The sequence below is a fragment of the Typopeltis vanoorti genome, chromosome 15 (assembly GCF_054136105.1).
Source record: "Typopeltis vanoorti isolate ZY-2024b chromosome 15, IOZ_Tvanoo_1.0, whole genome shotgun sequence".
NCBI lineage: Eukaryota > Metazoa > Arthropoda > Arachnida > Uropygi > Thelyphonidae > Typopeltis > Typopeltis vanoorti.
The window spans coordinates 55,532,069-55,558,677 of record NC_143563.1 but is presented as its reverse complement, the minus strand read 5'-3'; the positions used below and the strand labels follow the sequence as shown (position 1 = coordinate 55,558,677).

The following is a 26,609-nucleotide window of genomic DNA, read 5'->3' as shown; positions in this document are numbered from 1 at the left end:
TTAGCATCGATCACAGCTTCAATTCTGCTTCGGAACCTCGAACAAGCTGATGCTACAGTCTCCCTGGGAAGGGCCGCAAAAACTGTTTTAATTTTATCCATTAACTGGGCTTTTGTATTACTGGAAGTGCGATTGGTGTCTTTTTCAACTGCGCCCCATACAAAATAATCCATGGGGTTAAGGTCTGGGGAGTTTGGAGGCCAAACATTTGGACTGGTGAAGTCGTAGAAATTTTCAGACAACCATTTTTGACTTTTCCCAGAGGTGTGGCAAGGGGCCGAATCCTGCTGCCATACATACGGCCTACCATTGGCTACCCTTGTTATCCAGGGCTTGACTACAGTTAGCAACTCCACGAACAAAGCCCGAATTCCAATGCCAGGGTTCTTCAACACCTGTTCCTGCAGATTTGCGAGGAATTCTGCTGTACGAACGCAATCAGATCGTCTGCTAGGGATCTTTCTTCTTGCTACATCCTCGTAGTCACCATTGCAAGTCTCTAGTTCATGCCTGATTGTTTTTACTGTATTCAGGGAGCATTGGGCAGCAGTCGTAATATCCTTATTTTGATGGCGGGCACGAATCATCATGATACAAGTTGTTCTCTTCCATGATTCAGGTGGGTTCCAGCTATCCATCCTTTCTGACATCTTGTATATGAATGAAGAAGGGTCCAAACTTTTAAATGAAGAGAAGTGTGTGTTAATACATGTAACTTACGGAAAAATATAATTAATTATAAATATGTCAAATTTATCCCGAACACCCTGTACTTGATATAAAATCGTATTGATTTTTTTAATGCAAACTTGAACTAGAGCTACCATTCTATTGGTCAGTTATGAACAGTCGACTTCTTCGCTATTCCTTATCCCAGAGATCCCCTAATTAATTAGTGGTTATCAATAATGATCTGCTACTCTCTTTCCACAGCAGATTTCTTATCCTACCTTTAGATACAAGCCATGGAGAGAGTTAAAGAAACTTGTGTGGTCAATCGACATTTCCCACAGCATTTGATTGGCATTTTGACTTGCTAAACTATTATTGTATGATATGTATGATATTGTCTGAATGTTAGCTCGCAGTAATTATGAACAATTTCATCTTTAGATTTTCCCCTCCAGCGGAGTATTGTAGGGCTCTGTACTTTCATCAACTCTCTTCCTTCTGTACATTAATAGCCTTCTCTCTCTCTAACACGGTCTCTAATAACCTTTAGTTGATTAAGCACATTCAAGGGACACATAAAAATGCATTTTCATTTTTGTCTATTAAGTACACAAAAAATGAAAACGAAAATAGTCTGAATTCTCATTCTCATGGTATATATATATACACCCTCTGTCCAAAAAGAAACAGAACTTTTTGAAAATAGAAGAAACTAGTGGCGCTACCTACTGTATCTTTTTGTTGTCGAAAGCGGCAACCTTCATTAGTGTTGTGTCAACTGTTTATGACATTTGTTTCATTAGAAGCCGAATTATAGTGCTAAGAGTGACAGTGTGTATTGACGAACGGTCGGTCATCACGATATTCATGCCGTACCCGACGAATTCTCGATAACAATCGCTTCAAAACTCCGAGATAAAACTCACCATTGACCGTTTGCCCAGGCGGAACGAATTCTTTGTGGATGGAATCGTAGAAACAAATCAGCATTTTCTTTACTTTTGACTTCTCCAAGCGACTTTTTTTCGGATGCCTCTCTTCTGGTGGTCTCAACTCAGCACTCTGGTGCTTCGTTTCGGGCTCATACTCAAAACACCACGTATCGTCACCAGTAATAATCGTTTCAAGGAAGTTTGAGTCCTTACAAACGGTTTTAATGAAGTCCTTGCAGTGTTCAATTCGATACAGTTTTTGGTCACGGTCAATTTATAGGGAACAAATCGCGAATTCAATTTACGAAGGCTCAAACTCTCGGTCAAAATGTTGTGCACAGGTGATTTTGGAATCCCCAATTTATTTTCAATCAATCTCACGGACGATTTTGGGTTTTCTTTGATGAAATCACGCACTTTTAGGATGTTAACTTCACTCAGTCCAGTTTATGGACGGCCCGGCTTTTTGTCGTCCTCAAGTCTCACGACCACTTTGAAATCGCTTACACCACTCGTAAACTGGAGTACGGGATAAGTATTCACCACCGTATGCTTTTTGAAGCATTTGATACGTTTCGGTAAAACTTTTACCAAGTTTAACACAAATGTCAATCGCAGCTCCCTGTTTGAAACTCATTTTCTGACCGTTCGTCAAAAGACACTGTCACTCTTGGCACTATAACTCGGCTTCTAAGGAAACAAATGTCATAAACAGTTGACACAACACTAATGAAGGTTGCCGCTTTCGACAACAAAAAGATACAACAGGTGGCGCCACTAGTTTCTTCTATATTCGAAAAGTTCGGTTTCTTTTTGAAAAGATACAGAGGGTGTATATGCAAAAGGCCAGGAACAAACGCCATGACTCTTCGTAATATCTCTCAGTTAGTTCGTAGAGGTTAGTCCCCTTCTTATCGTTAATATTGCTCAATGCAATTGATTCAGTTTTGACCCAATTTGATTCAGGCAATTGCAATAAGAAATTAAGCCATCGAGAGCAACAACGCCGTTATCGTGAAGAAGAAATAGGTCCATATCATTAGCACTTAATGCTCATAGTATTATCACTACTAATGGTGACCAGCAATGAGACGTTTTACTTTACATAAAGAAGTGAAGACTGACTAAAGAATTAGCGAGAGTTGACGAAGAAAATGCAACGGTGGGAAAAGATATCGTAATCCCTCTCCCATCTGCAAACAAGATTGCGATGAGTTCAATACATTCTTGTATCATTGCCAAAGTTTTCTGAAGCAGCATGAAAAGTACTGTTTATTTTCTGTAGGAAAGTTCCTGGATTATGTAATCCTCAACCCACCTTCATAGTATTTACACTGAATTGCACTTTATTACGAACACCTCCCCATTTTCCATAATGGAGAAGTGTGTCTAAATAAAGTGACCACTCGGTGTTTGTACCATGAAGAACATATATTAGGTATCTATGGTTTCACGAGAAGAATGCTTTATTTATTTCCATTTTTATAGCGAGTCAGGCTATTCAGTTTCTACTATTTCAGTATTCCGTATATGTTAGCGATATCAACATTTTATTTTTAGTTATGATGATTGGTCTGTCTGAATTGTTTCTTCACGAATACTAGAAACTCGCCTTTCCCTTTCTGTAAAAGTCAAGAAAGCATTAAACCTAATAGCGGAAAGAAAGCAGATAAAGTCTGTCATTCTGTCTGTCATATTTAAATGACAAATTCGTTTTTTATACCAATCGCTTTATAAAGTCTGCCGCTGCACGTCACCATTTTATTTCCTTTTAAGTGACAGCCACAGTAACGAAAGGATTCTTTGTTTTGGGATAAAGAAACGGGATTTTTTTAGTATACTATATTGATATAAATCGTAGACAGTACTATATTTCAGAGAAACCTGAATTCCCCATAGCATATGAGTAAGGTCTTTTGGACATTTCTTCCTTTAAAATTGGTGGGCTAGTGTACTCACCAATCCATGTGTGTTTGGTGGGCACACTAGCGTGGCCGACACCCGATGCTTTGGTTACTCTCAAAAGTGTTCCGCTTGTAAAGATTAAGACAATTCTTCACAATCAAGTTGTTTCCTACATTTCCTCCCTCTTGATGGGATTCGAACCCAATTAAGGTTATTTCGGTCTCTAATTAACTATTAGAGAATTGTGATTGCTAGATAAAAACATCTTATTTTTGGAAGGATGCAGGACACTTTACTTCATGAGACTTACGAGGGTGGTCTGAAAAGTTCTCGGCCTAACAATGAAAAAGCGAATTTATAATTTCAAAATTTTTATTTTTCAACATAATCTCCATTAGGACTAATACATTTATTCCAGCGATGCTCCAGCGCCTTTATCCTGCCCCTGTAGTGGTCAGTAATATTTGCAAAATACACCTCTACAGCTGCAATCACCTCTTGATTCGAAGAAAAACGCTGGCCAGCGACGAAGATTTTTAGTTTTGGGAAGAGATAGAAGTCAGAGGGTGCTAAATCTGGGGGGAATAGGGTGGATGTTCCAACAATTCATAGTGCAGATCCCTTAATTTTCCCATTGCCAAAATACCTTTGTGGGCAGGTGCATTGTTCTGATGAACGAAGATTTCTCTTTTTCCTTCTGCCAACCGGGTCTTTTCTCGCGAATTTTTTCATCTAGTCTGGTTAAAAGATGGGAATAATATTTCCAGGTTATTGTTTTACCCTTTTCAAGATAATTAATGAACAAAATGCCTTTGGCATCCCAAAACACCAATGCCATGACCTTTCCTGCTGATAGAACCGCCTTTTTCTTCTTTGGCGCTGAACAACCGGCTTCTGTCCACTGTTTGGATTCTGGTGTGTAATAATGAATCCAAGTCTCATCCGTAGTAATAAATCGACATACAAAATCAGTTTTATTGTTGTTAAAACGCTCCAAGCACTGTTCAGAGATTTTCATGCGAGTGCGTTTTTGATCTGTCATGAGCAAGCACGGCACCCATCTCACGCACAGTTTTTAAATTTGCAATTCTTCATGCAAAATATATCCTACACATTCTTTAGAAATGCCTATAGTAGTCTCAGCAATTTCACGCACTTTGACTCGCCGGTCATCCAATATGATATCGTGTACTTGATCAATGATTTCTGGTTACCCATTTTGGACGTCCTTCACGTAGATCATCTTCAAGGCTAGTATGGCCACGTTTAAACTCGGCAGCCCATTTCTTAATTTTCGAAAACGAAGGAGAAGAGTGCCCATAAACTTTCATGAACTTCGAATGAATTTCTTTTGGCGTTAAACCTTCTTTTATAAAGAATTTTATAAATGCACGATACTCAATTTTAACCATTTCAAGGGGATACAGACAATACTTTTGTTTTAGACAGCTGTATAAAACAAACTACTTGATAAAACGAATTGCAATTTCACATGGATGCTTTCGACAGACGTACCAACTTAGAAAAAAAAAACCTTGCCGGTAGTGTTGCCATCTATGGTCGGGGCCGAAACATTTCAGACCACCCTCGTACTTATATGTATTTTTATTATTTTATTATTATCCTTTTAATTCAATAAAAATATTACTAAATAAACATAAATACCTCTGGACTATTCTTTTCGTATGTGAAATTTGGGCTAAACTACATGAAAAGCGATTAGTTATATCACTAACTAGTTTTCCTCTCTGAAACTGGCTTAATTCTTTCAAAATAAACAAATCAATTGAACAACTGATTTGTTTGAAAGTTTTATTACTTGGTTATATTATAAGTTAAAGATGTCAAGAAATTGTATTCTTAGTTTAATTCTTTAGCCAAGTGTAAGTAAACAAAGTTTGTGTGTGAAGCAACTTCACGACTGGGTAGTTGGTATATAGACTAATGACTTCACATCAACTGCCTTAGTAGCCCATAATGCAACGCACATATCCTTACAGATAGTGACCCTTCCCATAATGCATAGCATTATACATGTCCGTAAGGATATGTGCGTTTCATTATGGGACACTAAGGCAAGTGATGTGAATAAGTCATTAGCCTATATTTGTTTGTTTTCAAAGAATGAACTATAAGATCGACCAGTTTTATTAAGAAATGGTTCGAAGTATGGATGCATATGTATTTTTGTAAGCTGATCAAAACATGTTCTTAAATTAATGAAAGTACATAGGAACTGTCAGATAACAAGGTATGGAGGTTTACAACAAAAAAAATTGTGAAAAGTTCCAATTTATTTCTTGAATAATGTACCAGCCATATCATCAGAGGTCTCTCTCTCTCTCTGTCCATCCTCTTGTCTTATTCTTTTACTGCTTGAACCCCCATCATTTGTTTGATCCAGGGAAGGAAGTGCTTAACATTGGAATATACATCTGGGAATCCTGGTTTTGCGCATGCCGAACCAAAGGATGTCAATCCAACTAACACCCACTGTCCATTGTTCATTTTACATTGCAGAGGGCCTCCGGAATCTCCCTACAAATGAATCGTACTTTAATTAAGTAGAATGCTAATAAAAATTCTAACAGAAATATTAAAGTCAGTAAAAAATAATGTTGTTAATAATCTTTTTTTTTACGACGAATAGTTTTCAAATAAATAACATGATACATGATAAGAAAGATGTATATAAGAAATTCCTCCTAGATGCAGTCAAAAGCAATTGGGAAAACCTCTTGTCCCATAAAAATTGACCGAAAGACAACTCATCGAAAAAAAAACAATTAATCAAATAAACAGAGAATTGAATGGCATTTCATCGAAAAACCTGTATACCGAATAACAATTCATAGAATGATAATTCATCTTTCACATTTGTTCGCTTAATTCACCGAAACATTTATTTTCTTATGAAATACTATTAGTGTTTTCGTTAAAATTATCTAACACTACTTAAAATGTCAACCAAATGTTAGGTAATCTTTGAGGTAAAACAATAACCGGAATATTATTCAGATCTTTTAACCACACTGGACGAAATTGCAGCTGTAGAGGGATATTTTGCAGAACTTACTGAGAACCACTACAGGGACGGGTTAATGGCGCTGGAGCATCGCTAGAATAAATGTATTAGTCTTAAGGAAGATTATGTTGAAAAATAAAAATTATTTTTTAATTATAAATTCGTTTTTTCATTGTTAGGCTGAGAACATTTCAAACCACCCTCGTACACTGAAGCGAGAAATTTTGCTATTTTGATGAATTGTGATTTTTTTTTTTTTTTTTTTTGATGACTTGTGAAGTTTAGGAGAATTACATTTCCATGAATTGCTTTCCAGATAATTTGTTAATCGATGAATTGACAGAAAACAATTTCCCAAAAACAATTCATCATTATATCCATCGATGAACTGTTTTCGGTGAATACTCTTTGCATAACCATTAGTATTATTAACTTTTAATGGATTTTATGAAAAATAAACAAAATTTTAAACGATGAAAGAGGAAAAGAGGATATATTATTCATCAGGAAGTATTCAAGCAAATGATGTCCCTTTACTGTGTATCTGATTTCAATTCAGAAGGGGGTAAAATAGACATAAGAAGTCTATTTTAAAAAAAATACTGCTGCCACTTGGAAATGAATCAAAAATTTTCCAACTGATATTTTACCATAATTATGGTTTGCGTCAAAATTAAAACAGTTATTTTTTTTAGCAAAAATCCTTGTTTCTAGGATAATGTAAGCTAGGTGATTATGTAATCTTCGAACCACACAAATACGCGCTAGTGAGGGCGTTTAGTGAATTTGTTTATTTACATAAATCAATAAATAATTTACACAAATAAATAGAAAACATGGTTTGGAAAAAAATTAAATACGTTTTGTTTAAAAAAAATGATAAAAGAGTACTAGTTACTTTGTCAAATCGTTATGCCATTGTTACCCAAATATCAGGATTCTCCAATCTTTTGATTTGGAGAATCCTGAAAAGTATCCTTTTCAGGACTCTCCAAAATCTTGAGAAGTATGCCAAATTTAATGTAATAAAACTGAACTGTAGTAAAATTTTATTGAACAACTTAATGGTCAAACTCATCATAAGATCAGTGAAGACCAACTCTTTAACTTACCTGACATGTACCGCGCCCACCCTCTCTATGACCAGAACAGACGTGCCAGTCCCGGATCGGTATCTTGTATCTTGCTCGATAAGCAGTGTCACAGACGCTGTTGTCCAAGACAGGAGACTCGACTGCTCTTAACTTATCTGCTCCTTTCAATTCTAATGGGAAAAATAAAGTTCATTTTTAAAATATCATGTATAAAACGGGGAGGTGATTAATTTAACGATGGTTTTTACTAAGTTGCTTAACTCAAGTCTCAGCCCTGGTAAAGTCCTAAGTGAGCAGAAAATGGCAAAATAGTTCCATTGCATAAAATATGTTCCAAGCCTGTGGTAGAACATTATAGATCAATCAATATCTTGGGAATTGTGGTAGAAGTATTCGAAAAGTTGGTCAAAGGGAATTCAAGAATAGGAAGCTAAGAATATGGCACTGTATGGAGACAGTATGGCTTTGCCCTAGCAATTTATTAAGTTTTTATAATAGAGTTGCCGTCGAGTTGTATAGAGAGAGAAAATGGCTACACGATGATATTGTTGGATTTTACAAAGGTATTGGACAGGATACCACATGGAATACTGTTATGAAAATTGGATGGATATGAAACCAGTGATATGGATACGAGAGTGAGTCATACAGAGATACCAAAGAGTGGTATATGGTGGAGCAGAATCCAGGAGCAAGCATCTAACTAGTAGTGTGGCACAAGGCTCTATGCTTGTACAGTGTTTTAATTTGTACATTACTAATATAGGAAATGAGTTGAAAGGAGATATTCAATTGTTTCCAGATGATGCAAAATTAGGTAGCAATAGTTGATCAAGGCGATGTAGAGAATTTGCAGGATGGTTTAAATAGGTTCTCTGTATGGACAAAAAATAATGGGTATCAGTTTAATGTGGAAAAGTGTCAAGTTATGCATATTGGAATAAAAAGATTACAAGCTGTGTATCACGTTGATGGAATGTACTCCAAGTGATTGATGAGGCCAGGGACTTGGGGGTGTTAGTGGATAGGAAGTTGAAGTTCAGAGGGCAGATTGCTAAGGTACTCCATAGGATTACTTATTGAAGAACACAATAAGAAGCACATATAAAGAATCTATCATTCCTCTTTATGAGATTTTGATACGTCGACATCGGGATTATTGTGCTCAGGTCTAGTTACCAGGATTTCTTGGTGATGAGGAGGTGATGGAATTTAAAACTTGAAAATTCGATTTTAAATACTGCAACTCAGTAAATCGAACCCCAATTATTATCTACCTGCCTTGGTAGATAATAATTTTCCAAAGTTAGTTAACACTAAAAAAAAGTGCCACCTAGTCCTTTTGGAAAATGAAATGGTATCAGGGGATTTATTTAGAGTAAATAACGACTTCAAGATTTCTCTATTGCTGATAATACTGTTCATTGTGTTTATTTAAGTTAAGGGATATTGCATCCCATATTATTGTGTTATTAAATATTTTCGTTGTGGAATAAGTAAATATGCAAATAGTAGGAAAAAAAAACTTCTACTAAGAAAGGGATTAAGGTAGAGCCATAAACACGGGAAAAAGAATATCAGTTATATGCTTAACAATAATAAATTCGAGTACATGCAAATAACTCTAGTTGTTATTAAGATTTATTCTTTTTGGGGAATAAAAAAAAAGCGTTATAGGAGTTGTTTATGTATTTATTTATACGAAAACATTAAACTGCAAGTATCAATGACAAAATATTATTTTTCCCTTTACGCAAAAAGATCGACAAAATTTCTTAGCTCTCTTTAACTGCGAAAATCCCTTCATTTATAGTGCATAAATGATGCATCATGAATGAGCGAAGCATTATTTTCATAGAAAATGTCCGAATATACTTACTGAAGTCGAGTTTTCCCCATCCAGAAGCTATGCATGTTTTGTCTTTAAATACCGAATCTTTCGTTGGAAGGTTGATGGGTTTGATAACAGTGCTTTCCGCTACAGGCTCTTTGAGCTTTATTAGTGCAATATCATTATCGTATCCTTGATACCAGGGATAATAGATAATTTGAGACACTTCCATTCGCTTTTCTCCGGCATCCTGATTCTTTAGGCTATGCTCTCCAAGCCTTACTGTCCAAAATGTAGGATGAGGCAATACGAAGAGGGGACTGTAACGAAATGCAATATGAAAAGTTATCAGTAAAAATTTTGTATTACAGATTCTCTCTCTCTCTCTCTCTCTGCACTGTCAAGAGCAGTAGTTCCCAACCAGGATGCCTCAAGATTTTTTTTTTAAATTTCGAATATAGATATAAATAATTGAAGTCTAGAGACAAGGATTGAAGGAGAAATAATAAATAACTCACTTATATTTGCATAGCACAACCGAAAATTGAAGAAACAGTTCCGAACAACACAGACTCACAAATAATATTATTCATAAATATAATGATTTTCCTTTTTTTTTTTCTCCCTGTGAATCTTAGTTTGTGGATAAGATTCATCCACGAAAAGTTGTAAACATATAATGCATCATTGCCGTTAGAAGATTAAGTTAGATAGTTTAACGTTTTGGGTGTCAAAAGACCATATATGGAACTTTCTCAAGCCATTTCAGGTTTCCAATAAACAGAGTGGTGATAATAATAAACTTCTAAGATTCTGTCATCAAGATATACCACTCGTATATCTTGATGGAAAGAAACATCTACGAGTTTTGCTATATTATCACTGAAAATAATACCATGAAATGGATTGGTCATCCGTCTAAACATCCTACTCTTAAAGGCAGGGCCGTACTTGTGCACAGGCGCACGAGGCTCTAGCTGGGGCTCCGAAAAATTAGAACTAATTTAAGGACCTTCAAACAATGAGAAGAGCGGGCCCAGGAGTACTCTAGAGCTTCGGGCAAAAAGTGTAAATACGGCCTTGCTTAAGCGCCTTCAAGGAATCAATTGAAGTCATACATTCTCAAGGCGCAATGAACATGCATTAGGACTTTATCCTAAGTACCTTTTTGGAAGTCTCTTAATACTCTAAACGTTCGTTAAGCTAGTAACCGTTTTAAAAGCTATTCACAACAATTGAACAATTTATTCCTAATATTCCAAATGATTCACGTAGATAACTCGTGTCATAATGTTATAGTTTTCAAAAAATAACTGTTGTCAGGAGTGCTTAGAGTTTTATTGGACAATTCTGTAGTTTTTTAACGTCCTGAATAGACTCTTAGCGATAATATACTCAACGGACCTCGTGATTTGGACGAAAACAGAGTAGGTTTTAAAATGGGAAGATAAAAGTCATCTGCCACCTAAAGACATTCACAAACATTCATTACCTTGAGAGGCATTCTAACCAATAGCCTGTGGAGGAAATGCTATCTACTCAGTCCAGGCCAAGTGGACATGGACAGCGTCTCTATAAAAGTATCTCAGTAACATGTACATATTACTCATCAATAACAGTTAATTTGAATTAAAATAATTTAACTTGCATTTACTAATTTAATTTAATTCAATTTAAATTTCATGCAATTATATATGGAAGTGGCTGTGCGATCAAAGTAAAAACATTGCTGTTGGACTATTTGCATTTCTAATATACAGTATATCCTTTGGTAACTATAGCTCTCCAAGTCCCCAGGCCAGATAATTAGAGCGAGGCCTCGCATAACTTTCTTTCTTTCTTTCTTTTTTTTTTTTTTTTTTTTTACGAAAGGCGCGCGCGCGCTAGGCCTCAAGTTGCCAATGTGTTTCATTGTGCTGCTTAAAGGGCGCCATCGTCATCAAACTAGTTATTATTGTTGAAAGGAACTTAACCTTTGCATAGAATCAGAGCAAGTTCATCGTCAAAGGCGACGATTAATAATTACGTCTGCATTCTTGGCAGGTTTTTGCTTCTGCGTGGATGGTGGAATTTTTATAATAGTTACAAATACAAAAAGGTCATTGAACCTATAATATTATATATCGTGTATACGTCGAAGGCCGCATAAAAAAATAAATTAAAATAAATTAAAAAGACGAAAATTAACTTTGGATTTGAAACCATGGCAACTATAATTACCAGGAAATATACATGACAAACGATTGTTTTTCAAAAAATGAATGAAAAAGAGGAATGAAAAAAATAATAAATAAATAAACTGATGCGATCCTAATATCAGCTATATCACAGCTTTAAAGTTTCTAATGGTATCTAAGATCGGCCCCTCGGTATACGAATTAATCAGAACGCCGCAGAGTAATTAAGATTGTCATAAAAACAACCCAGAACATGCATTATTCCTAAAAAATGTGCTTCGGATCAAGGAATTTAAAAATGATTCTTTTAATAAAAAAGGCAGCTTTTTTTAAAAAAATTAAATTTAGTTTCTTGAATGCTATATACTATAAAACTTTCTATAAATATAAATGTGAATAGCAATTTTTCCAGTGTTTAATTAAAATAATTTTTCCTATTTTTATAGAACGTTAAAGAGATTTGAACTATATCGAGAGATTGTCGTAATAAGTGGGGGGGGAGGGTCGATGAAGGAAAGAAAAGAAGGAAGCGAGAGAGAATAGCAGAAATTATTTGAGGTTATCATATATGGAAAGACAGCTCGTGGTAGTACTACATTAATGGAAATCAATTACGGGACTTAATGAGCCACTGGACAACAAAGTAATAACGGACCTAGCGACGAGGCAGCTTTGGATCAAAGATTTTCAATGTGATCCAATTATCTTGAAGTAGTGGGTAGCGAGGAGGGAAACACTTAAAAAAAAAAAAAAAACTCAGTTTTTTTAAGATACCCCAGTCATGCACGAGAAGTAGGGTAGAACCTAGAGATGTAATGTTGACCAGACTGAAGTTCTTTTTAGTTTATGTACAATTGTTCGATGACGTCACTTGCTATGCCCTCTAGTGAGAATAAAGGAAAACGACAAAAAGAAACATTATGATTAAAATTATTATTATATTATTGTTAATATTTTAAAATAAAATATTATGTTAATATAATTAAAAATATGTAATATTATATTTATAATTTATTTAATATATATTTATATAAATATATATTACATTATAATATTATAAAAAATTATAAAATTTATATAATATAATATAATATAAATTTATTTATATTATATTTATAATTTATATAATGCTATAAATTTCACCGTGAACACAGTAAGATTCTTGAAATGTAGCTACTTTGGAAATATAGCCTCCAGTATAAGTAATACGATTGCAATAATCGTTATTTTGAAGCTGCGTTTTGTACCGATTTTTTTTTTTTTTTGTTGTTGTTTAATAAATCTTGTTTAAGAATAAACAAGATTTATTAACTTTCTGAAACGAGGTTTTAGGATTGAAATTTTCTTACACTCTTAGTGTACCGAAAATCTTTTTTTAATTGGATTTAGAAGAAAATAGTCGCAAAAATACTGACGTGATTTTTTCATTTTTTTTAATATGTTTTAAGTTATAATGAAATAACCGATTTACCAGAAAAGCAATAAATCTTAATAAATCTTGTTTAAGAATAAACAAGATTTATTAACTTTCTGAAACGAGGTTTTAGGATCGAAATTTTCTTACACTCTTAGTGTACCGAAAATCTTTTTTTAATTGGATTTAGAAGAAAATAGTCGCAAAAATACTGACGTGATTTTTTCATTTTTTTAATATGTTTTAAGTTATAATGAAATAACCGATTTACCAGAAAAGCAAACAATACAAAAAACAACTCTTCGGATAAATTCCATATGATGCGTGACTAATATTCTGTTATTATAACTTGAGACTTACTTAACTATACAGTGAGCTGCTGTCAGAACCCAACTTTTGTCGATGAGGACTCCTCCACACCAGTGTTCGATTGTTCCATGTTGGGGATGCTTGAGCAATAGGGATGCCTAAAAGTAAATATTTAAAACTATTACTGAATTCTTTCTATTAATCAGAATCAATTGACTTCATTTCGATGGGTCTGAATCGATCAAATCAAATGAATGCCATTTTCTCAAAGAAAAATCAGTTTATCGAGGAATAAATGATTTAACATTTGCCCGCACTCTCCTAATTATTTACCAGTTTCCCATAATATACGAGAGGGGAGGGGGGTGGAAAGTTCCGATAAAAACCTAGAACAAAAATGATATTAAAGCAACTGATATAACCAAAGAAAGAGCATACGAGGATATAAAAATAGAAGAACATAAGTTATCGTCATAACTCTGCTACTAGTATGTTCTTTCTTGTGGTTATATCTGTTTCTTTAATATCATTTTTGCTCTAGGTTTTTATCGGAACTTTCTATCTCCCCCCCCGTAAATGACACACAGCATCCTAGGTATTAAACATTGATGGGAACAATTATTATTATCCTTACTGAGCCTCAATAGAGGTGATTAATGCTAATGGCAGGTCTGAAGCCTGCTAACTAGTATACTATTCATGGATTTGATTGATATTAAGAATATACTAACTTATGTGGTTCCTAATTAGAGCTACTGTAAGATAACGCTGTCGTATTAAATCCACGAAAGATCAACAGAGTAAATCTGTCTCTGCAGATCGGAAATAGATCTGCAGAGACAACGCGTTCCAACGAAAGATAAACTGTTCAAGCGCTACCTTTCAAAATCAGGTTGTTGTTGTTGTTTTTTAAATAATAATAATCATAATATTAACCCAACACTGGAGAGGCTGCGAAGATTATAGCATATCAATATTAGGTGTCAGCAGGAGGGTAAGAAGAAAGGGAGAATTTATTGGTGTTTTTCTTGAATAATTTAGAAGTTGTGGTTCTTGGGGTACAATGGGAGACGGGTAATAGAGTGGTAAGAAGATTATTCAGTAAGTTTGAAATAAGACTGTAAATGGATGTTGACCAATAGTTGCTGGTATTTTTATGGACTTAGGAAAAAAGTGGAAGAATGGTGAAAGATTGATCAGAAGAACAGCACTCAGTGAAATAGCCATAGAAAAGGCTTAATGAAGAAGGACAATGTCAACGAGAATAAATATATAAGAGAGGAGGTTATCAATTAACTGGCTTGTCGTATTCTGTATACCACCAAGAATTTTTTTTTTTTTTATGGTTTGGGCGGGTCTGTGATTTATGAGTAGTGTCTGAAGCAGAAAAGACACCAAGTTGTAGAGATCGAAAATGTGATGAGTTTGGACCAGAAAAGGCTAGAGTTGGACAATTGGTCAAAAAAACAAAGCCTGATTTTCACTGGAGCTCTGAATATTATGGATGGTAACGGGAAATGAAGTGAAATTGTTCTTGAAAGAGGAAGATGGTATTTCATTAATATTGAAGTTGATGACTTTGTTCTCACGCCACCGAAGAATGGCAAGGGGAAGTAATGTTTGAGACATTGGATCTGAAAAATCTTGACGGCTGGAATGTTGAGCACTACAAGATTTTAAAATTAAGTGGAAGAGGAATGAGTATATGTAATCAGCAGAAATTAAATAGAATTTAAAATTAATGAGAGGAAATCATTTATGGACAGGGGAAAGGGCGTGAACGAAAATACCGAGCATTGGGATATTTCGGCATTGATGGAAAAATCAGACAAGACGAAGCCACCCATCCCTATATGCAATGAATGACCGGAGAAGATTCTGCCTATCCAGTTACAATACTTTAAAATATAGTTCGCTAAGTAGGTCTCCATGCCATGAAGGTCTCCACGAACAGAGAGATGGGTCTACTTTGTCTGTTTTAAGATTGCTCAATACCTGACTAAGTCATATTTTGTAAATTTCTAACTATTTCTGTAGACTTCTTTTTTTTTTATTTGAATTCCTCCCATTTTCCTGGTTTCCACGGTAAACGATAGCAATCTGAAATCATTATTACCAAAGCACTCTGTCCTCAAAATAAATAAATAATTACAAATAAGCAAATAATACTACTGCTACTACTACTAATAATAATACTAATAATAATAATAAGAAGAAGAACAAAATCAACAATAATAAATAAATCAAATCAGTAACAGATTAACATCATTACACTCTGAGAATGCACTGCTCCTCCTGAAACTGAGAAATTTTCATACCATATTCTAGTAGTGTTCTTTATTCACAAATCTCAAAAAAAAAAAAAAATATATATATATATATATATATATACACACTCTCTCATTGACTAAGTTGTTAATGGAATCTAGAAGATTCTCATTTAAAACACGAATTCCATTTTGGCTTCAGCATGTTCTTCAATTAATGCACTTTCCACTATTTGAAATTTATGACTCTATGAAGTGTGCGTTGAACATCTGCTGGATTTCCCACTGGTTTGAAAAACGGCTTTAAACATTTTCAGGAACGCATAGTTGTAATGTTTATGGTAGTAAAATGTTCATTATTGATCGTATTAAGAGTATAAATATATGCTTCAATGGAGTTAATGAAGATTCTAAATAAACGTAGGTTAGTTCCATCTTCTAGTCCTTGAATTCTTCACTGAAAGTTTGATGTTGAGATAGTTTTACTTCGAAAACAATAATTCATTATCTAAGTAATATGTTAATATGTAATATGAAGCCTCGAGCCTCATATTACAGAATTTTGTGAGCAAAAATGAATATATATTCTGCGATAAAGATGAAATAATATAGAAATTAATTGTGCCGTACATTCATATGTTGGAATGCCAACTTCAGTTTCTAGTAGTAGTAGTAGTTAAAAAAAAAAAAAAAAAAAAAAAACGACAGTTCGCCGGAAATGAAAGGCGTCAGCAGATTTATTTTATTTTACGTTACTTTCGGAGATTAAAGAATAAAAATTACTAATTGCACATGTATGAAATTATCGTATAAACACATTCATAATATTCTTTTTTTATATAGCTGAATTAAATTTGAGTATTCAAATATAAATACATAGTGCTCGCATAGAATCGTCGTAATATCAGTGATGATGATGGAGAGAAAAATCTAATCATTCTATTCTAATCGGTTTAAGAAAATTTTAGACATTTTTTCTTTTCTTTGTCGATCTGTGGGGGTAAGTAAATAAGGGTGTTTCTCCCATTCGGGAAGAAATTTGGGTCTTTAACCTAGATATTTTGAGACAATGATAAAAGCAATCCACGTGGCACTTAGTCTGTATGCATAAGCCTCTGGTGCAAAATTAAATTCTAGAAAACCAGTGCAGACAGACAAATGGCAGTTCACAATTGACTCTCCTATCGAATGTAGCTAGTCAAGTGAAAGGCAACGAAGGCACTGAGGCATCCTCAGCAACATCCAAATCTATAACACGCTCAACTGTTGCACACATCCTGAAAAAATCACCATGGACGCTATCACAGTCCTCCCCCATGGTCGGTGCACCATTACCATTCAAACCATCTTCATTCCATCAAGATATTCTAGAACACTGGAAAAAGTACAGAAGGTCATCAAGCAGTGACTGTATCACTCCATTCAGATGTGCTTACATAAAAGCCTCTATTTTCAAACAAAAACATAAGTCTAACAATCGACCAACAATTTCTATTTTTTAGATAGATGGGACAGGAATAAGAATTATATGAGATCCCCCTAAACTAGAACCTGAAGTTATAAACATTCAAAAGCCGATAACCAACAACACAAACAGGCGCATACTGATATTATAAATGCCTTGCCAGATATCACTATACCTTAAGGAATGCGAATTATTGCTGAAAACCCACAACAACCCACATCTGAATCTATCCATCATTTCAACAATCGATTTCAGGAAAATACGAGTATACCACTTCCTTCCTTCAGCGAATCCTTCACTCATCCTTTGCATTCCAGTCCACATCTTCATCCTTATCTAAACAGGCGACCTATCATTTTAATGAGATATCCCCAATAAAACATGATGTACCACAGATATTCAAACACGTAGTAGAGGTTGTGACACAGCATCTTACCTATCCCAACAAAACTCTATGAATTCTAACTTCTTCTTCTTTTGAAGCATTCGAGGTATACCTTGACACACACACACACACACACACTTAGTCATTTAAAATTGCTTGCAATTTATCGTTTAGTATTAAATGACTTATTATCACCTATGGCGGTTTGCATGAACAGAAATTCACAGCTTCAGTCGCATTTACCAGTTGCTCAATGTTTACCACGTATTTTAGACTTTATTTTAGATATAAATATTAAAAAAAAAAAACTTTTTACTGCTCGGTTCACTCAACAAACATCTGTTATATGCTCTGTATATTCAATGAATTATTATATAAAATTTAACTGTCTTCCCTGTTAATTAAGGTGAACCAATTACAGTTAACTCAGTAACTCTGAACTATACACAATCCTTCCTCGAACATGGCTATTCCTCTCTAAATGTCTTCAGTTGTCTTGACAACATCAATTAGAAATCTGAACGACCAAAATTTTGAGCAGAATACTGTTCTGATAGGAGATTTATACAAGGAAATCATAAGTTCCTTTTTCCTACAAATAAGATTAACTGAGCGTGTTCTTGAGGTAATCGCGTCTCTTTTCTGAATGTTTGAGAAAGTTCTTTTTATCATTTGATTAATTCACATCTAAAATGTATTAAAATGCAAATACGTAGCATAACCACAGAGCTATGAAGACTCTATGGGCTTTATGTATCCTCATTGCCATGTTTTACAGAAGGCTGAATACTTGAACTTTTATGGTGTACTGATTTAGTTGTTTTAGCGAGCAGAACAGAACAGATCAGTTGTATATCATCCTACAGAAATTATTTTGAATAATCTCTATAAAAATTAATAATATAAATTTCGAAAATTTTTATTAAAAATTCGTAATTGAGTTGTTTTCAATTTCGACTAAATAACCAAAGCAAGGAGGTCACGCTCGTATATGCAATTGCATGTGTTCTTCTGAAAAGTTTGTGTAGTTTGAAGAATTACAAAAATCCGAGATTCTGGTGTGAAAAAACTCCTCTGAGCCCCTAATAAATCTTCTACAGTTGAAAAGCCTATATGGAGACTCGAATCTTTAAATGGAATTTGAACCCAGCTCTTTCCAGCTGAAGTGTCTCTTTGGGTTGGTGAAATGGATAGGTGGGTGGTTGATGGAGAGATATCAGAGAGTAGTTTATTCAGGAGTAGAGTTCAAAAGACGGCCTATGACTAGTGGTGTGCCACAGGATTCTGTTCTTGGACCACTGCTGCTTAATTTGTTTATTAACGATATAGGGAAGGATCTAAGAGGAACAGTTCATTTGTTCGCTGATGATGCAAAGTTGAGTAGGGCAATAGTGAATGCAGAAGATGTCAAAATCTTGCAGGACGACTTGGATAGATTGGAGTTCTGGGCTAAAGAGAATGGATGTCAATTTAATGTGACAAAATGTAAGGTTATGCATTTTGGGGTGAAAAAATTAGCAGCGGTATACCACATTGGTGGAACTGTACTCCAGGAAATTGATGAGGCCAGGGACTTGGGAGTGTTGCTGGGTAGAGAGATGAAGTTTAGGGGACACATTGCAAAAGTAGCTAAATCAGCTCATCAACTCACTTGGTTGTTGAAAAATACTTTGACGAGCAGAGACAAGCAAGTTATTGTACCTCTGTACCGAGCCTTGATAAGCCCTCATCTCGACTACTGTGCCCAGATTTGGTCACCTAGGTTTCTCCTTGATTACCAAGATGATAGCAGGTCTATGGAATGAACCTTATGAGAACAGGTTGAAGATTTGTGGGTTGCAGAAACTAGTTGATAGGCGGAAAAGGGGAGATATGATTGAGACATTCAAATTGCTAAAGGGTTTCTATGGGATTAATTCAGGGGATATTTTTGAGAGCAGGACTGGTGGTGGGAGAACTAGGGGACACCTATGGAAGCTGGGAAAGAGTGTGGTGAGCAAGGGTGTTAGAGCTGGGTTCTTTACTTTTAGAGTGGTAAATGAGTGGAATAAGCTGCCAGAGTCTGTTGTGGGTGCTATGACGGTGAGTGAGTGAGTTCAAGGCAAGTTTTGATAGATACTGTGAGAATGTTGTATAGTTGTGTGGACATGATGTTTAGGGCCTCCCTCGATGAGTTTAAGGACTCTCTGGAGTCGCCCGTAATAATAATAATAATAATAATAATAATAATAATATTATTATTATTATTATTATTATTACGGGCGACTCCAGGGAGTCCTTAAACTCATCGAGGGAGGCCCTAAACATCATGTCCACACAATAATAATAATAATAATAATAATAATAATAATAATAATAATAATAATAATAATAATAATAATAATAATAATAATAATTATTATTATTATTATTATTATTATTATTATTATTATTATTATTGTCGTAATAAAAAAATTATTATTGACTGTTACGAAAGCGCCAAATTAAACATGCGAAATATTCATTACTTTAAGACGGTATTTAATCTGCATACAGTAAATATTTACCCTAAATAAATTTACCTTGAAATAAATAAAATGGGACAACGAGGACTTCAGAGGCAGTAATCACAAACTCTGTAATATGATGTTGGATAGTTGAGAAAAGTGACTGCTGGATCGATGGCGACTATCTCTTCCTGATAAAATGTAACTGAGAAAGTTAATTTTTTTTCGCGCTTCGAGAAATGTAATCTACGAGATATGAAAAATAAATGAACCAGTCCATTCGATATGCATCAATAGAGGAATTAAAACTGCTTAGAGTTTCAAAATAAGTACGTTTACATAACGATACAACCACTTAATACATGGAATTGCAAGCCTACGTTTGTAGTTTTATGTAAAATTCTGTTCAAGAGTAGTTTGTTAATTGTGTTTAGTAATGCTTAAATTAGATTCGATTTGTATTTAGATGCTACTGACTTCAAAAGATACTTTAAAAAGCTCATGTCAGAGAGTGAGGTAAACCATATATATTACAGGCTATCGGCATGGAATCCTTACGATAACTGAGCCTAAGAAGGATCGGTACATTGACATGAGTTTAAGGATCGGTACATTGACATGAGTTTAAGGATTAAAATTGGCAAAGCCAATTTGAGATATGCCAAAAGAGTTAAGCAGTACATAATATTTATTAACTCTTAGTAAGTTCAAGCAGAAATTTGACTTTGTTTGGCGTATATTAAATGAGTAAATTTTTATAGAGAATACCGTGAAATGACGTTTACTTTTCGATTGTAAAAACTGGATTGTAAAAACTGGATTTGAAAGGTTCCTCGCATCGATGATGCGAGGAACCTTTCTATGTAGAACTGCATACAGAAAGATTCAATCTTCCAGGAAAATTCAACTTCCTGTGTGCGGTCCTGTAAAAGAGTCGCTCAGATTCAATCCAGTCACTGACTAGAGAATTTTCTACTCATTTTGAAGCAAATTCTAGCAGTAATCGGTCTATGGCATAGGCAAAGAGTATTATTGTTTCTTTTTCACAATTTCTTTTTTTTTCTTTTTTCTTTCTTTTTTGGTGCTTCTAGAAGAAATTCGAGGGTTTTTAATGCCACTCCTGAAGAAAAATCTACTATAGAACACAAACCAGTACATAAAAATAAATACCAGTTGTAATTAGGAGCACTGCCTTTTCATCTAGCTGTTGGGAATGCCCTCGACATCTACGTAATTAAGAAGTGTTTTCTTCTTTGTTGTCTTTGATGTTTTCAGGACCTTTGAGACTCATGATTGTTAAGTATCGTTGGTTTCCGTAACATTAATTTAGTCGGATGAGATGGTTAGTTTTATGCCTATTGCAATATTTTATCTATTTCTTTTTTTTTTTCTTTTTCTTTTTTTTGTCATTTGCAGGGATGAAAATTCCAAGTTTCCGGAGGGGGGGAACTCTTCCGCCTTCGAATGAGTGTAGCTAACTCATCATCATTTGAAAATCTTTTATAAAGGTTCCTCGCTCCTAGATGAGATTTGAATGCAGGTCTTTTCATCCAAAGGACATTGTTGATACCAACTGAGTTACGAGAGCTCAACCTTTACAGAATATGTTAGGATTATTTAACACATTACGAAACAAATATCTTTATTGATCCCATATTTTTATATTAAGATGATATCGAAGAAGCTCCTATATAATGGGCATAAAAGTGATGCATTGCTGCGAACATATTTACTCTTGCATGCACTTCTTGAAATAAACTCTTTCTCTGATTCCAGTATAGTTCATTGCAAAAGAGTCAAGGTGTTCATGAAAATACCTGATTTGAATCCAGTCTAGGATATCAAAACCTTATAAGGACTTTCGAAGTTTTTTCTCACTAAAACTCATGTATTTCATCACACAAAACAAGCAAACCCAAACCAGAGAAATTCGCAATTAAGCGATATTCTCTCATAGTCATTTATTTTGGCAGTAATTATGACCATTCAACTAATCTGATTCCGCCGAAAAAATTCACCCAATAATTGCTAATTCCGGTTGATTCTATTTTATTCTTAAAGATGGGTTTAATCGACTTTGACTCATCTGCAGTAAATAAATCCGTATTCAGATATTCGACGCCTACTTATAGTAAACCATGTTTGTCGTTATCCAATCAATGTCTTAAGTATTTTGATCTCACCACGTAACAGACTTGGATGGGATGCAGTTGTCATTGCTTTCTCATACTGGACTTGAAAAGAATTCCAAGTTGATCCTATTTTTTTTTCAAGTTTATAATGATAATGCCGATAATATTAAGTTTTAACAATAATTACATTTATGTTTTATATTGGTGAAGACATTTACGTAAAATGTGTGTTCGCGAGTTTAATTTAATCTGCTCCGAAAAACTTACACAGATTAAAACACATACGTTTTAAACATATTCATATTTCTAAGTGGAACCAACCCACGAAAGGCAGTGGACCTTAGTACACAAAGAGTTAGTTAATTCAGAAATGATGCTCTACAGAGCAAATGAAAGTTGCAAGCAGTATCTAGCATTTTTTTTTTTCTTTAGAAGCAAAAATTACATGATTACATAAAGCGTGATACTAAATTCACACATTCAGTTATGCAACCAGAGCGGTCTTTTTATAAACTTATCAAAACATATTAGCTGAACCCAGGGAAAAATCTAAGATTTTTGTTGTTAAAATAATGAAGATAGAGTATTTCTTTTCTATATTCAACATGAAAACTCATACCTGCCATGGGAATTCACCAGGAGTTGCTTCTCGACCACCGACAATCTTTCCAGTGAGATTACTGCTATTTGGAACAAAAAGAATCCCGCCTAGAAATTCAAAAATAATTATTTTATCCATCATTATTATTTTATAATTATATGCTTTATGTGACTATTGGCTTGCTTATAGATTACTTTCGTTTTAAACGAACTTGAAATGTTAACATGTGCTTTTTTGTAATAACAGAGCAAATCGCTCTGTTATTTGTGAAAAAAAACTATACCAGGATAATTGCGAAGAATAATTCATTTAACTCCTTGTTGCATGAAATTCTAAATTCTGCTAGAAATTCTAAATATACATCTACATTTCTGAGATATAAAATTTTCCGAAAACTTACCAGGCATTTAATCATAAAGAAACCTTACACTTACTTCCTGATGCGATCAGCATCCTCCCAACCAGCAGAAGCACAATAAAGGATATTGCCATGTTCTCAAGATGTCGAATACTTTCTGAGCACCCCTCATATGAGAAGATCTATTTATAAGAGACAGCTTCCCCCACTACTCAGAACCGGCTCTGGAAACCAGCGATATGCCTTTGGGTAGTCTTCACACCAAGTTGGCTGTCACATTGGTCTTCAGCATCTGCATTCTCGCAGACAAGGTGAAGGGCGATGCCCTTCACCGAGATAAACATTCCCACACACAACTTACAGTTATGCAGGAGTGAGATAAATGTGGGCTTAGCTACACTCGATGAATAGTCAATCGTTTTGATTTGGTTGCTGCAAACAACTAAAAATCCTTTCTGAACATGAGTGTAAATTATACATCTAAATGATGCATAATTTACGCTCATCTTGTGTATCTAAAAAGATTTATTACATTACATTTAATCTTATTTGATTTAGATGCATCCTCGATTGCTGATATCATTTATAATTCTTGGATTAAGGTTTTGTCTATTTTACATTTACATTAATGTTATTAGATGGAATTAGACTTTAACAGGCTCCAAGGCCTAATATAAGATAGGAAGATGGTGATGATGATGATGATGATGATGATGATGATGTTATTAGGTGTATTTTCAATTACCCAATAGGGTAGCCTAAGAATAATCTCAACATTATTGGAGTTCTAAGACTTATCCATTATTTACACAATATCTATCATATTAAACTTCTCTACTTAACTTATTTACACCCGAAGCACGAACAGCTACCTCCAGTAATCAGTTTCATTCGTTCACCATCCTAAAAAATAATAATTAATAAAAAAGCTAGTTCACGCATCCTGTTAACAACACTTTTACTCAACTTTCCACGATTAGTTGGTGTTCTTTTTTCTTCCTGTTTGTATTGGAAAATTTCAACTGAAATCAGTTTTATTGAGTTCCTTTAGCAACTTATAACTTCTCTCATGTTTCTCATCCATCGGCCAATTTTGTAACCCACAAATCTTCATTCTGTCTTTATTTTCATAAGCATGATACCGGATGAAAACTTTTTCATTCCCTATATGTCAAGTAAGATATTCAACATGCAAGTGATCAGTGTGCTATTTCGCCCATGTTTTTGACATATGACCTCTTTAGTTCTCTGCTGCATCCCTCCTAAATCCATGGCCCCCCATCCTTTTTAACAGTGCAATCTCACTGCACATAACTATTTCTTCTAAGTGCATAACTCGAAACCATATATCACATTCAACTAGTAACCATTATTACACGTATTTTATATTTTACCACAATGTCAGCTCATTCATATCATCCACCAGGATCTCTGTATCACATTTATTTATTATTGCCCTTCCTAACTTAATCATTATCAACAAACAATTGTTTGTTGATAATTATTGCGTTAATCATTATCAATGATGTAGATAATGCTGATAATAATGTTGATAATTGTATGTGTGAAGGCACCCATGAAGTGAGTGAGTGTGAGAACCAAGTGAGGAATCTAGAGTCTCAAGCAAAAATATTGAATAGGGTAGTACATTCAGAAAGTAAAGGTGGGCCGGGAATAAACGGATTGGTACTTGGCTAACAGAAGATGATATAGTTACAGATTGAATGTGAAGGGTTTAGTATTTTCAGGAAAGACAAAGAGTACTGCTGATGGGGAGGAGTACTGCTGATGAAGCAATATGGTGTGAGATTAAGACCAATAAGATATACAGTTGGTTGTTGCCAGGTATATAGGCCAGGTAGTTCCACGGATGATCTGGAAGACAAGCATTGCCAAATTCGTACGAGTACAGGTCGAGTGATTGTTATGGGGACTTCAACTATGGAGATATAGACAGGAAGGAAGAAAGATCACACGGCATAAAGGAAATAGAATTTCCTTAAATTCACCTACTAAGAGATAATTACTTAATGCAGCATGTGATGGAGGGGACTAGGGATGGGAGAGTATTTGACTTGGTCATAGGATCAGAGGAGCTATCCATAACCAAGGTGACAACATTGCCTCCAATTGGTGAAAGTGAGCATGCGGTCTTGACTTGAAAGATTGTAAAATATGAGGAATATTCTATCAAGAAAGGGGGTATTTGTGGAACTACAAGGCAGGCGATTATGAAAAAGCTTAAATCTTTACCATGGCATAAAACATTGCAGGGTAAGGATCAGTAGCAGCTCGTAGCTTGAAATCGTGGGGATGCTGCAACTTTCGAAATATACATACACACTGGAAGTACAGTGTATACGTGTTTGGATAAAATATCAAAATTATGGTAAAAATTAAAAAAAAAATTAAACATGAAACAATATTGTTTATTATCAATAAAATTATACAGTTTGCTATAATTCAAAATTATTTAAAAATGACAATAACAAATGTTGTCTTTAATTGTAATGTCCAAATATTTAAAGAGACGGAGTGAACATGATAACCACTACGAACACTGCTACTGGCGCAAACTGCATATAAACCACAGTGGAACTGCGTGACGGACAGTGCCGCATTACGCTAATAGCTCGCATCTGACTATGACGTGCATGTTCTTGCTCGCGTAGCAATATGACACTGTGGAAAACACAGAGCCGCTAGCGTCCTTCGCCCTCCTAAGTACTACAAGATGGATTTTTATTATTTTTTATACAAAATAAGAGAATTGTATAGGATTGTTGATGATAAAATTAAATATTCCAAGAAAATATAAATAAATTAATAAATATATTTATATATCGAGAAAAATTGGGGATGCTGCAGTTCCGCAGTGCCTATACACGAGCCGCCCCTGATAAGGTGTTCTTAGTGTATGGGATATAGTTAAGGGTCTTCCAGAGGAAGCAGTGTTAAATTACGTACCATGGTAAGTAGGGTTAATCGGGTAGGGGTTAGATGGATGAGTGATGTCATTAAGCACGAGCTGCAGGAGAAAAAAAATGCTGAGGAGGGTATATAAACAGAAAGGTGACCACATGGCAAGGAAGGCAAAAATGGATTATGAGAAGAATCTAGCTGAGAAGGCCAAAGGAAATCCCAAAGAGTTCTTTCGTTATGTAGTAAATAAGAGGAAGAATGACTATGGAAGATTTACCTTAATGAGTGATGATAGTCACGAGGAAACGGAAGCGGATAAAATAATTGAATTACTGAGTGACCACTTTGCAAGCATAGTGAGGTTACTGCTTTAATATATGTGACAGACACTAATGTGGGAACAGAGATGGATGAATTGGAGATCCTTACGATATTGCAGAATCTCAATGTAAATACTGCTGTGGGATTAGATGTGATATCAGCTACGGTTTTGCGAGAATGTGCAAGAGAACTGGCAATGCCTTTGACTAAGCTGTTTAATTTAAGTCTCATCTCCTGTTAGAGTTCCAATGGAGTGGAAAGAGGACAAAATATTCCTTTGCATAAGGGAGGTTCTAAGACTACAAGAGAAAAT

The 26,609-nt window shown here is 34.7% G+C and overlaps 1 protein-coding gene across 1 annotated transcript in view; it reads right to left on the bottom strand.

Annotated features, from left to right (window-relative positions):
* Positions 1 to 23,102, bottom strand: part of LOC150098772 (transmembrane protease serine 9-like) — a 45,013-nt gene extending 21,911 nt beyond the window's left edge. Inside the window, exons 1-5 of the mRNA XM_090405748.1 lie at positions 23,096 to 23,102; positions 22,714 to 22,802; positions 13,411 to 13,517; positions 9,508 to 9,779; positions 7,647 to 7,798 (exon numbers count right to left, since the gene is read on the bottom strand). Of these exons, the coding sequence (XP_090261874.1) occupies positions 7,647 to 7,798; positions 9,508 to 9,779; positions 13,411 to 13,517; positions 22,714 to 22,802; positions 23,096 to 23,102 (627 nt within the window). The remainder of the gene's footprint in view (positions 1 to 7,646; positions 7,799 to 9,507; positions 9,780 to 13,410; positions 13,518 to 22,713; positions 22,803 to 23,095) is intronic.
* Positions 23,103 to 26,609: the final 3,507 nt, after the last annotated feature.